Source organism: Nyctereutes procyonoides, unplaced genomic scaffold (assembly GCF_905146905.1).
Source record: "Nyctereutes procyonoides isolate TBG_1078 unplaced genomic scaffold, NYPRO_anot_genome, whole genome shotgun sequence".
NCBI classification, from domain to species: Eukaryota; Metazoa; Chordata; class Mammalia; order Carnivora; family Canidae; genus Nyctereutes; species Nyctereutes procyonoides.
The window spans coordinates 1,160,373-1,172,842 of record NW_026575139.1 but is presented as its reverse complement, the minus strand read 5'-3'; the positions used below and the strand labels follow the sequence as shown (position 1 = coordinate 1,172,842).

General features: G+C 45.3%; 1 protein-coding gene across 2 annotated transcripts in view; it reads left to right on the top strand.

Annotated features, from left to right (window-relative positions):
• LOC129496039 (cytochrome c oxidase assembly factor 8) overlaps positions 1-12,470 on the top strand; it is a 36,606-nt gene that overhangs the window by 22,866 nt on the left and 1,270 nt on the right. Inside the window, exons 3-4 of one of the 2 annotated variants that reach the window (XM_055303948.1) lie at positions 1,108-1,171; positions 9,545-9,635. In XM_055303948.1, the coding sequence (XP_055159923.1) occupies positions 1,108-1,171; positions 9,545-9,635 (155 nt within the window). The remainder of the gene's footprint in view (positions 1-1,107; positions 1,172-9,544; positions 9,636-12,470) is intronic. The other variant, XM_055303949.1, reaches the window with a different exon arrangement.

Below are 12,470 nucleotides of genomic sequence, written 5' to 3'. Positions count from 1 at the left end.
TATGTATGCATATAATTTTTTTTTTTAAAGATTTTATTTATTTATTCATAGAGACAGAGAGAGAGAAGCAGAGACACAGGCAGAGGGAGAAGCAGGCATCATACAGAGAGCCTGATGTGGGACTTGATCCAGGGTCTCCAGGATCACGCCCCGGGCTGCAGGCGGCGCTAAACCGCTGCGCTACCGGGGCTGCCCTGTATGCATATAATTTTTAAATCAATTTTGTAACCATATATAAGAATTATCAGTCATCGTAAAATCACAGAGCTTGAGACTTTCAAGTAGTTAAAAGGAGTAGCAGAGCCAGAACTAGAATGTGTGTGTGTGTTTATGTTTATGAAAATATGGCTTTTTGGGCAGCCCGAGTGGCTCAGCGGTTTAGCGCCGCCTTCAGCCCAGAGCCTGATCCTGGAGACCTGGGATCAAGTCCCACGACCGACTCCCTGCATGGAGCCTGCTTCTCTCTCTCTCTCTCTCTCTCTCTCTCTCTCTCTCTCTCTGTCACTCATGAATAAATAAGTAAAATTTTTTTAATAAATAAAATCTTTTTTAAAAAAAGAAAATATGGCCTTTTATGATATGATTTCATTCTGAGAATCAATGTATTTTTTTAAGATTTTATTTATTTATTCTTGAGAGACACAGAGAGAGAGAGAGAGAGGCAGAGAGAGAAGCAGGCTCCACGCAGGGAACCCGATGTGAGACTTGATCCCAGGACCCCAGGATCACATTGTGCCGAAGGCAAGCGCTCAACTGCTGGACACTCAGGTGTCCCAAAAGTAGAAATATTATAATCCAGAAGAAATGCATTTAAGCTTTATATGTCCAACTGTTTGGGCAGGCTGTGTCACACAGATTATATTTATCTTATTCTGTGGGTTTATAAACAAACAGTGCCTCTCAAAGTTAATTAGGCATCTTGTTTTCAAATCCTACTTCAAGGATGGGACTTTTAACCAAATTCAGATGACTTAAAGCAGATTTGGAGATGAGTCCTTTCTCAGAAATCTCTATCCAGATTTTCCAGAATACTTCAAGCTGTGTCCTAGCCAAGGAAAGATGAAAAGATGAAGAAAAGGCATTCTGATCGTTGTCCTTTTTTTTTAGGAAAAAGAAGAATTTATTCACTCAAGACTAAAAGCTAAAGGCTTGGAACTGAGATCTGGATCAGGTTAGTTGATTTGTCCTTTTTCTCCTAACATTGTGTTTGTTTCCGTAACTGCATGAGAAGATAAAAAGAAAGGATGTCAGGGGCGCCTGTGTGACGTAGTCAGTTCTTGCTCATGATCTCGGTCGTGAGATCAGGCTCCACATCATCAGGCTCCACGCTCACTGGGGAGTTGGTTTGAGATTCTCTGTTTCCCTCTCTCTTAAAAAAAAAAAAAAAAAGAAGAAGAACCCTGTCAGATGCAGGAGAGAAAGCTCAGGGGGCAAGTTGTGATCTCCTTTGGGGTAGGTGCTCTTGAGTGTGTACTGCCCTCCTCCTGCTCCCTCCTTTCTCTTTAGGGAGAGGATCCCCCTCCTGATTTTAGGTCATCCTGATGGGTGACTTCCCTCTGACCTTTGGAATTCTGTCCTGGATCCCGTGGCTTCCACTGCCTCTTTCTGTCCTGTACTGCCAGCTTCACTTCTGCATTCCTGACCTGAGTTCATGGCCCTACCTGCCCACAGGAGCTGCAGACCTCATAGGAGTCATCCTCAAAGCTCCCCCTGCCTCCATTTCTTGACCAGGATCACCTCTTAAACATTTCTCAGTGCTGTAACCACCTCTGTCCTTGAAACACTACTTTAGTTCAGGCATTTTTTTTTTAAGATTTTATTTATTTATTCATAAGAGACACACAGAGAGGCAGAAACATAGACAGAGGGAGAAGCAGGTTCCATGCAAGGAGCCTGATGCAGGATTCGATCCTGGACTTTGGGATCATGCCCTGAGCCAAAGGCAGACACTCAACCTCTGAGCCACCCAGGCTCCCCAGTTCAGGCCTTTGTTAATTCTGTGCCTACCGCAGGAACATTCTGATTGGTTCCTTAATCTCCAATCTTTGAATCGAGTTGGCAAACTTCTGTATAGGGCGAGATAGTAAATAGTTTAGTCTTTCTAGGCTGTGTGAGGTCTGTTTCAGCTATTCAGCTCTGCTGTTGCAATGTGAAAGCAGGCATGGAAAAATATATAGACTAATGGGCAAGAATGTGTTGCAGTATAACTTTATTTACAAAATCCACATTTGGCCTGCAGGTAGTAGTTTATCAACTCCTGCCTCAAATTCATTCTTTGCAGTGTAGCCAGATGGTCCTACTCCCAATGCTGATTTGACATGCATTGCTTAGCTTAGGTGTTTAGACTCCCCATGACTACAGAATGACAGCTGTGTCCTTGGTCTGGATCGACGGCCTCCCTGGCCCCTGCCTGTCTGATCTCTTTCCCATCTTGTCCCCCACACTGTATGCGTGATATGCCAGGAACGCTGTGCCACATTCAGTTGCCTCTGCCTACAATGCTGCCTTTTCTCTTTTGGTTAGAAGATCTAGTGCTCAATATGACCTTTATTCATTTTCTCCTGCTGTTGATATTAGGCCTGAATAACATTTCATACTGTTTGTTAAACAGATGTCTACTGTTAAAACATTATTCTGATGGAAAATCTGAAACCATTGGCCCCAAAAGCCACGTCTGTCATTGAGCTAAACCACTGTCCCCCTCTCCCTGCCAATGCTTGGCCATGCCTGGATCTGTTTAGGATAAAGAGCTGGAGAAGGTGGAACTACCCTGATGATGATGGGCTCTGCTGTTGGCTGTCGACTGCAGGGACCCTATCAAGGCACTGTCTTGGGGGGCAGGAACTAGCAGGAAAGGGTGCCGGGTCCTAACAGTAAGGTAGATAATTTCTGCACATAATTTCAGATCCTGACTGTGCTGGGCACTATGCTAAGTCCTTTGCCTGTGTCATTTCATTTTATTTCCCACAGTGACTCAATGAAGTAGGTCCTGCTACTTTTGTCATTTTAGAGATGAGGAATCTAAAGGCAAGTTATTTAACCAAAATTACACAGTAAGTGGAGGGGCCTAGATTCTAGCCTAGTGACTTGGGTTCCTTGGGCCTGTCTGATGTCGCCTTGCCACAGTGGCTATTAGCTGACCCTGTGCTGTCCTGACCATGGACCGAGGTCAGAGATGCCACAGCCCTCAGGGAGGGGCATGCCAGCCTTTTGAGTGTGTCATCAGGATCAGGCAGGGTCAGGGAGGCTGTGGGTCTACTTGGAGATAACAGATGGGAAAGGTTGTTTTGAGTCTTGTAATGAACACCACAGGTTTCTATTGATGGCATTACTATGTACTGAAAGGCTGGCCTTAAATCAGATTTTTAAATTAATTGGATAATAAAACAGGAAAGAATGTACTGAGGAAAGGGACAGGTAAAGGGAGGTTTCCACTGTGTTAGCTTTTAAACAGTTTCCAGGCTGCAGTGATTGGAATATGGGGGGTAACACGGGTGTGTGGCCTGAGCGGGCCAGAGTACAGGGGTCTCACAGGACTGAGGGAGGGGGAGGCTTATTTAATTAATGATAATGGAAAAACTACTTTTGGCCCAGAAGTAAATTTAGATTCATGGCCTCTATAATACAAATGTGTTTCAAATAATTCTAAAAGTTAATTATTAAAAATCAGTTGTTTATGGATTAAAAGTTAAATACATTGCTCCCAGTTGTATAAAGTTTAACAGAACTCAACTGACTCTCCATTGTCTGGAGAAACAATGATTCCTTAAGCTTGACAGTAAAGGTAGAGCGAGAGGAGAACATGAAAACTGACGTCTGTATTGGTGAGGACTCCTTTTTCTTTTTAAGATGTTATTTATTTGACAGAGAGATAGAGCCAGAGAACACAAACGGGGGGAATGGCAGAGGGAGAAGGAAAAACAGGCTCCCCACTGAATGGGGAGCCCAGAGCAAGGCTCGAACCCAAGACCCTGGGATCACGACCTGAGCCAAAAGCAGATGTTTAACCAACAAAGCCACCCAGGTACCCGTCTTTTTTTTTTTTTTTTTTTTAAGATTTTAAGCAATCTCTACGCCCAACGTGGGGCTCGAACGCACAACTGCTAAATCAAGAGTTGCATACTCCATTGTCTGAGTCAGCCAGGCACCCCCAGGAGGACTCCTTTTGACCTATCTTTCTGTAAAGGAGTGTGCCGGGGTGGGGCGGACACAGTTAGCTCAGGCCCAAGTGCGGCCTGCTGTCAGCCACTGGAGCCAAAAACAGCTCTCTAGCCCACACCTCAGCCTTCTCTTGCTATAAATGAGCTTTCTCCACCTCTCAGTATACATCCCTAGTTCAAGGACAGGGCTGGGGGAGAGGTGGGGAGGTGCCCTGGAATCAGCAGAGGCCAGCCAAGGCTCAGGGATTGTATTGAGTGAGCATGGCTACTCCTTTGGAAATGGGGCCTGGCGGCGTCACAAGGACAGTGTAGACCAGGGGGTTGGACAAAGGGTCAGCGTCCAGAAAACAAGTGAGACACGAAGAGCAGATGATAGAACAGAGATGCCCAGGGAAGTCTCGGGGAAGAGCATGAACCAGTTTGTAGAAATAACAGAGTACCTGTCGGTGAGTAATGTGACTGCAGATTACAGTGTCATTGGAGCAGCCCCCAGGCATCGTTTTGTGCTTACTGAATTCACGGGATGGCGCGGTGAGCAGCCTCCGTGCCGGTAGAGGTACAGTGCGGTACAGCGCCTGTAGGCGGTCAGTGGTAGGAGAAAGTTTCCAGCCCTCTTTCTGCAGCAATGTAGAAAAATGACTGAATTTCCAGTGCAAAAAGCAGGACACCAGGATTCTGGTTCCACCTGTCCCCAAATTAAGTTGTATTTGTAGGGCGGCGGTGCAGTGGGAAGATTCTTGTTTCTAATTTCTTTTGTTGCTAAAGTAAGTGTTCATGCAGTGGGGAAGAGTACGCGCTCAGGTGGGATTACTTTAGGTCGCCTGGTATTTATGAGCGCCCCTGGGTTTTCAGTGGACGTCTAAGGAGTTCGGCTCTTCCATCCGCCTTCCTCTGCTTAACTTCATTAAATCTCCGCAGCACAGTGCAGTGTTGGAAGGCACGGAACTGAATTACTTAGCAGACATTTCTGGTGCTTCTGCTCTATGCTGAGCTCTGGCTTTGGGGTGTTTGGACAAGACACAAACTAGACCGGCAGCTGGAGGCCGCACCACGTACCAAGGGAGTGAGCGCTACGTGCCAGGCCCCATCCTGCCCACCATACTGGCTGTCTCAGGGCAGCCTTACGGTGTGTGCTGTTGTGATCCGCGTTCCACGTACGAGAGGTGTCAACGTCTGGGCTGTCAGCCCGCGAGGGACAGAGCTCTGTCTGAGTGAGGCCGCTAGGCGCTGCTACTGGGGCACGTCTTTACTTCCTCACGTGCTAACGCGAGGCCACAGAGATGCGCTGGGCAGCACATTCGTCTCCCTCCAGCACTCATTGTGCAGAAGACACTCATGCTCTCAGTCTCACATGGTTCCTCGGGCTGCCTAAAGCCAGGGGCTCCGTTCCTTGGCACCCTCACCATGCTCCAGCCCTGCCTGCCCTCCTCCTCACTCACTCTGTTCAGTCACAGCTGTGCCTCTGCGGACTCTTTTTTTTCCCTCCATGCTGATCCATGGCTTGGGCCCATTTTCTCTCCACTCGGCCCTGTGGGCTCTTACCCTGTAAGACCCAGCTTAAATGTCACTTTCCCTGGGAACCTTGGGCGTCCCTCCTCTTCTCAGGCAGCTATTTCTCTTTCTTGTCCCACTTAGCATCTGTCTCTTTGTTGATTAGAAGTATTTACCCAGTACTCTCCATGTGCCAAGCTAGGCACCAGGGCCTCGTAATGGATGAGACCGAGCTGTAGGCTTGCCCTTATGGAATGACATTCTAATGTGGGGTGGCAGCTTTGTGAATACGTGCTTCACTTCACTCTTAGGGTGTGTCGGCCCCTGGAAGAAGAACAGGAAAGAGGGGGGAGTGGGCATTGTAACAGGGCATCTGAGAAGGCCTGCCTGAGGAGAAGGCAGCTGGGGAGATTTGAGAGAGAATCTTCTAGATAAGGGAAGAGCTCTCAGCTGGAGGTTTTGAGGAGCTGCAGAAGGCTGGGTCAGAGGAGTGAGGACATGCAAACACCTTGCTATTAGGCAGGCCCTCCATTATGATGTAGAGGGGATGTGTGCTTGTCCTCTCTGAGGAGGCAGACACACGTTTGTGCCCTGTCATCTGAGTGTTTGCTTCCATGTTGTATGTGTAAAAGGTCAGCTACCTTCCCTCCTGCTTCTATGGAAACGGGCTCTTGGGTTACCCTCCCAGCTCTGTCTCCCCCAAATCCTGAAGAGTTGGAGCATTGACCTCAGCTGTGCAGCTAGGAAACATGGCCTCCACCTGGAGACAGGATCTGCAAGGGCAAGCATGCTAAACCAGAGGTAGGAGCTGGAACGTGGGCACCTCTGCATGTAGAGGAACCCCTGGGGACAGATTCTGGGCTCCCACAGAGATCATAGGGCCTCTTTGGGGCTTGAGGCTTCAGAACCAGAGTGCCTTCACTCTGAGCCATTCCTGTGTGTCCTGAGACTGGCCTGTGGAATGCTTTCTGGTCCCATTTCAGGGGAACCTGCTGCTGCCCTCATTGGCAGGCTGGTTCCTATCCTTGGTGGCCTTTTAAAATCTGATGGGGTAGCCCTGAGGGTGGGTGTCATGGTTGGCACCTCCCACCACACAGGGAGCACCGTGGAGGTGGCGAGGTCAGTCCCTATGTGTCATTAGTCCCCACCAGCACCTAATGTGTTACCTGATTCAGTGTGTGCTCACTGGCTTAGAGATTGGATGGTTAGGCTGGTATTTACCCCAGGCCAGGGCGGATGGGTGGGCTTTTGAACCAGGATGCATTCAGGGTGAGAAAGTATTCCATTTCCCTTACTCAGGTTGCTCACATTTCTTGTCAGAAGCTTCAGAAGGTATTGGAGTAGACATAAAGCATATCACACATGATGTGCATTGGTAGGTGCACACCTGGGCTTGCATTAGTCATGAAGAAATTGAGCTACACTAGAACTATCTGGGTCTAATGATTGAGATGATAGAGGGAGGTCATTTTTCTCCCTAAGCCTCTTTTTTCTTTTCTTTTTTAAATATTTATTTATATGACATAGAGATCACAAGCAGGGAGCAGCAGGAGAAGCAGGCTCCCCTTGGAGCAGGGAGCACAACGTGGGGCTCAGGACTCAATCCCAGGACCCCAGGATCGTGACTGGAGCCGAAGGCAGATGCCCAACTCACTGAGCCACCCTGGTGCCCCGCCTTTTTTCTTTTCTGAGCTAGAATTCACATGCCATAAAATTCACATTTTATTTATTTATTTTTTTAAGAGTTTATTTATTTATTCATGAGAGACACAGAGAGAGAGGCAGAGACGTTAGGGTTCCAGTTTCTCCATGTCCTCATCCAGATTTCTTACTATTTAGCCATCATAAATTACAGTCTAGGATTATAAGTGTCCTGGTGGGTGTGTAATGGTACCTTACCATCCTTTTTATTTGAATTTTCCCTTATGGCTAGTGATGCTGAGTATCTTTTCATGTTCTTAGTAGCCATTTGTGTGTCTTCTTTGGAGACACCTATTGAAGTCATTTGCCCATTTTTAAAATGGGTTATTCTCTTTTTTGTTGTCTTTTGAGAGTTTCCTACATATTTTGGATGTGAGACCCGTATCAGGTAGACGATTTGCAAATATTTTCTTCCATTCTGTAGATTGCCTCTTTACTTTCTTGATAATGCCCTTTGAAGCGCAAGTCTTAAATTTTGATGAAGTCCAATTCATCTATTTTCTCTTTGCTTGTATATTAGATGTCATATCTAAAATACACTGCCTAATTTGAGGATATGGAGATACGCCCCTGTTTTCTTCTAAGAATTTTTTAGTTTTAGCTCTCATATTTAGGTCTTTGACCCATTTTGAGGTTGTGTTGGTGTATGGTGTGACGTAGGGATTCAGCCACTTGTTGAAAAGGCTATTTTCCCTATTGAATTTCTGTTACCTTCACTGAAAATCATTTTTTGCATTTATTTGCATTTATTTCTGGACTCTGAGGCCAGTGTCAGTACCACACTATCTTAATTACTGTAGCTTTGTAGTAAGTTTTAAAGTTGTGAAATGTGAGTCCTCCAACTTTGTTCTTCTTTTTCAAGATTGTTTTGGCTACTGAATTTCCTTGCATTTTTATATGAATTTTAGGATCTGGTTGTCAATTTCTGCCCAAAAAGCCAGCTGGGATTTTGATAGGAATTGTATTGAACCTGCACATCAATTTGGGGCATGTTGCCATTTCCGTGGTATGAAGTCTTAAAAATCATGAACGTGGGATGTCTTTCCATTTGTTAATGTCTTCTTTCATTTCTTTCAGCTGCATCTTATAGTTCAGTGTGTAGCTCTTAAACTTCCTCTCAAATTTATTCCTAGGCTTTTTATTTTTATTTTTTTTTTAATTTTTATTTATTTATGATAGTCACACAGTGAGAGAGAGAGAGGCAGAGACACAGGCAGAGGGAGAAGCAGGCTCCATGCACCGGGAGCCTGACGTGGGATTCGATCCCGGGTCTCCAGGATCGCGCCCTGGGCCAAAGGCAAGCGCCAAACCGCTGCGCCACCCAGGGATCCCTTGGCTTTTTATTTTTTTAATTAAAAAAAATAAAAATAAATTCTATTTATGTATTCATGAGAGACACAGAGAGATAGAGAGGCAGAGACACAGGCAGAGGGAGAAGCAGGCTCCATGCAGGGAGCCCGATGTGGGACTTGATCCCGGGACTCCAGGATCATGCCCTGAGCTGAAGGCAGACACTCAACTGCCAAGCCACCCAGGCGTCCCTCTTTTATTGTTTTTGATGCTATTATAAATGGAATTGTTTTCTTTTCTTTTTTTAATATATGTTTTTAATATATGTGTGTGTGTATATATGTGTATATATACATATGTACATAAATATATGCCCTATGTGTATACACACATGCACATACACTTTTTTTTTAAGGTTTTATTTATTTATTCATGAGAGACACGGAGAGAAAAAGAGGCAGAGACACAGGCAGAGGGAGAAGCAGGCTCTATGCAGGGAGCCCGATGTGGGACCCAATCCTGGGTCTCCAGGATCACACCCTGGGCTGAAGGCAGCGCTAAACCGCTGAGACACCTGGGCTGCCCCAATTGTTTTTTTGTTTTGTTTTGTTTTGTTTTGTTTTGTTTTAATTACATAAACTCTGGGGCTTAAACTCATGACCCCCAAATCAAGAGCTGCATGACCCCCAGATCACTGAGCCAGCCAGGTGCCCAGCCAGGTGCCCCTGGAGTTATTTTCTTAATATCATTTTTGGATTGTTTATTGCCTGGTATATAGAAAAATACAGTTGGTGTATGTATGACCTGGTATCCTGCAACCTTGCTGACCTCTATTAGATCAGTAGTACTTTGTAGGTCCCTTCCCCTTAGTTCTTAATGTTTAAATTGAAATTAATTTTCAGGTCAAAAAGCAACGTTAGATGCAGAAGAAATGGCTGACTTTTACAAGGAATTTTTAAGTAAAAATTTTCAGAAGCACATGTATTATAACAGGTAAGTGTTTACTTTTTTCCTAAAATTTTGAATATCTTATCCATATTGGGTACTATTATTTTCTTATCTGAATTTAGTGACATTCATGTTTATATTAAGGGTAGATGTTGCTGGAAACTTAGTTTTTACACTTCTAAATAAAATTGACAGCTTAAAGATATTTGTACCCCTCATGCTTGGACAGTGGGTTCTAAACTGCATTTTCCACTAAAGGGAAACTGGGTTCCTTGGAGAAGCAGGTCTGGGGTGGGTATAGCACAAGATGAGTCGAGACACCCTGTGTCTGAAAGTGAGGAGGCTCAGAGACCAGCAGGGTCACATGAGAACAGCATAAGAGCCAACTTAAGGGGATCCCATAGGCCAAGGATGAGATCACATCAGCTGCAGAAAGGAAATGACCACAGTGGACTAAAAATATATCAAATATGCAAAGATCTTTGCAATCACGAGTATTGAAAAGGTGACAATCACCTCTGGATATTGCTAGGCTCCCAACTCATTATTCTGAAAATTGATGAATAAAGGAAAACAAAGATCACACACCTTTCCTGCATCGACTGTATTTCAGGTTAACCACCTGAAGAAAGATTTTCTTTGTAGAAGGATGACAGCTAATGCAGAAGGAGTGGTAAAGGTAGAAAATTAACATTTTCCAATGATATAATGGGTCTGGGCAACAGTCACTCATAGCTGCTAAAACCATTAGGTAGGGGGGACCCCTGGGTGGTGCAGCGGTTTGGCGCCTGCCTTTGGCCCAGGGCGCGATCCTGGAGACCCAGGATCGAATCCCACATCAGGCTTCCGGTGCATGGAGCCTGCTTCTCCCTCTGCCTATGTCTCTGCCTCTCTCTCTCTCGCTGTGTGCCTATCATAAATAAATTTAAAAAAGTAAAAAATAAAAAAATAAAAAAAATAAAAATAAAACCATTAGGTAGGAAAGCTGGTGGGGATTTATAATGCACAGGGTGGGGTGATTGCTTTTGAACCCCGGTGCATCTTCTTGCTGTACACAGTGGGGCAGCTACCACTGCATGCCTCTGAGATGCAGGCTGAAGTACGCGATACCACCTGCGAAATGTTCTTATTAAAAAAATGGAGAGGAATCTAGGCAGACCTCCGGACTTATTACCAGTTCACAGGAAAAAGGTAAGGGGTGTATGGGGTGAGGAGTGAGAGGGGTTCATAGGAGACTGTGTTAAAAATGATAGCTTGAAGATACAATCCCAAAATGTTGGAGGTTCTGCGAGAACAAACGATCCAGTCTTCTTTTTTTTTTTTTTTTTCAAACGATCCAGTCTTAACAAGTAACTAGAATTTTAAACAGGAGGAGGATCTGCTTCAGAATAAAAGAGCCTTCGTGCAGTGTGTGGTCCTTATTTGGGTCCTGATGCAGACAGACCACCTGTGAAAGATATTTTGTCAGAGGAAGTTGAATAGTGACTATATACCAGATTGTATCGATATGTTATTGTTCATTTTATCAAATGAAATGATGGTATTGTGGTTATGCATTTCTAAAAAGGATTTCAACAATACATAATGATGTGTGTTTCCAGGTGATAGGCTATGATGTTTGAGATTTGATTTATTATTATTTTTTAAAGATTTTATTTATTTCTTCATGAGAGACACAGAAAGAGACGGCAGAGACACAGGCAGAGGGAGAAGCAGGCTCCTCGCAGGGAAGCCTGATGTGGGACTCGATGCTGGGACTCCAGGATCATGCCCTGAGCCAAAGGCAGATGCTCAACCGCTGAGCCACCCAGGCGTCCTGAGATTTGCTTTAAAGTAAGAGCAGCAGGGCAGTCTGGGTGGCTGAGTGGTTTAGCGCTGCCTTCAGCCCAGGGCGTGATCCTGGAGACCTGGGGTCGAGTCCTGCATCGGGCTCCTTGCATGGAGCCTGCTTCTCCCTCTGCCTGTGTCTCTGCCTCTCTCTCTCTCTCTCTCTCTGTCTCTCACGAATAAATAAAATCTTAAAAAAAAGAAAAGTAAGAGCAGCAGAGTCAGGCAGGGCAGATAAGATCTAGGGGATGCTGGTAGTGGCCAAGGCTGGGCAAGCACAAGAGACCAGCACTCAGGCAGAGCAATCAGCCTGGCAACAGGTGGGTAGTGGTGCTAATGCAGTCATGTGAGCCAGCTAAGTTACACAGTCAAGCCAGTATTGGTTATATTTCCCTGGACGTTTGATTTTCTCATATGGACCTGGAGCATGTTTGCACCACACCTCATCTCCAGTGAGCTGGGTGTGTGCTGTGCAGGGCTCAGAGCAGCGAGGACCAGCGTTACGCAAAGGCAGGTGGCAGAGGAGCTACTGCGTTCCCCTCTGTGCCCATACCACATCCTGCCCCCGTCTTCCCTACAGAAATGGGAAAAGTTGAGGTTCCCTACACTGTGTCAGTGTTGGTGGAGTGAAATCTGGCTCCTCCTTAGTAACATAAAAACTTTAATCTTGATGAGACGGAAGCCTTTCCTTTTTGTTTAGGGCACTGCTTCCGGTTTATAACATCACTTTTGTGGATAGAAACATAAGATTGTTCTCATGGGGACACCTGGGTGGCTGAGTGGTTGAGCGTCTGCCTTTGGCTCAGGACATGATCCCGAAGTCCCAGGATCAAGTCCCACATGGGACTCCTTGTGGGGAGCCTGCTTCTCCCTCTGCCTCTGTCTCTGTGTCTCTCATGAATAAATAAATAAAATGTTAAAAAAAAAAAAAGATTGTTCTCATGAGGAGAGGGTTTTTTCTATCCAGACAATACAAAGGCTCCAGAAAACAAGAGTTTTTACCTCTTGCCATTGCTTCTTTTTTTTTTAAATGATTATTATTATTTTTTTAAT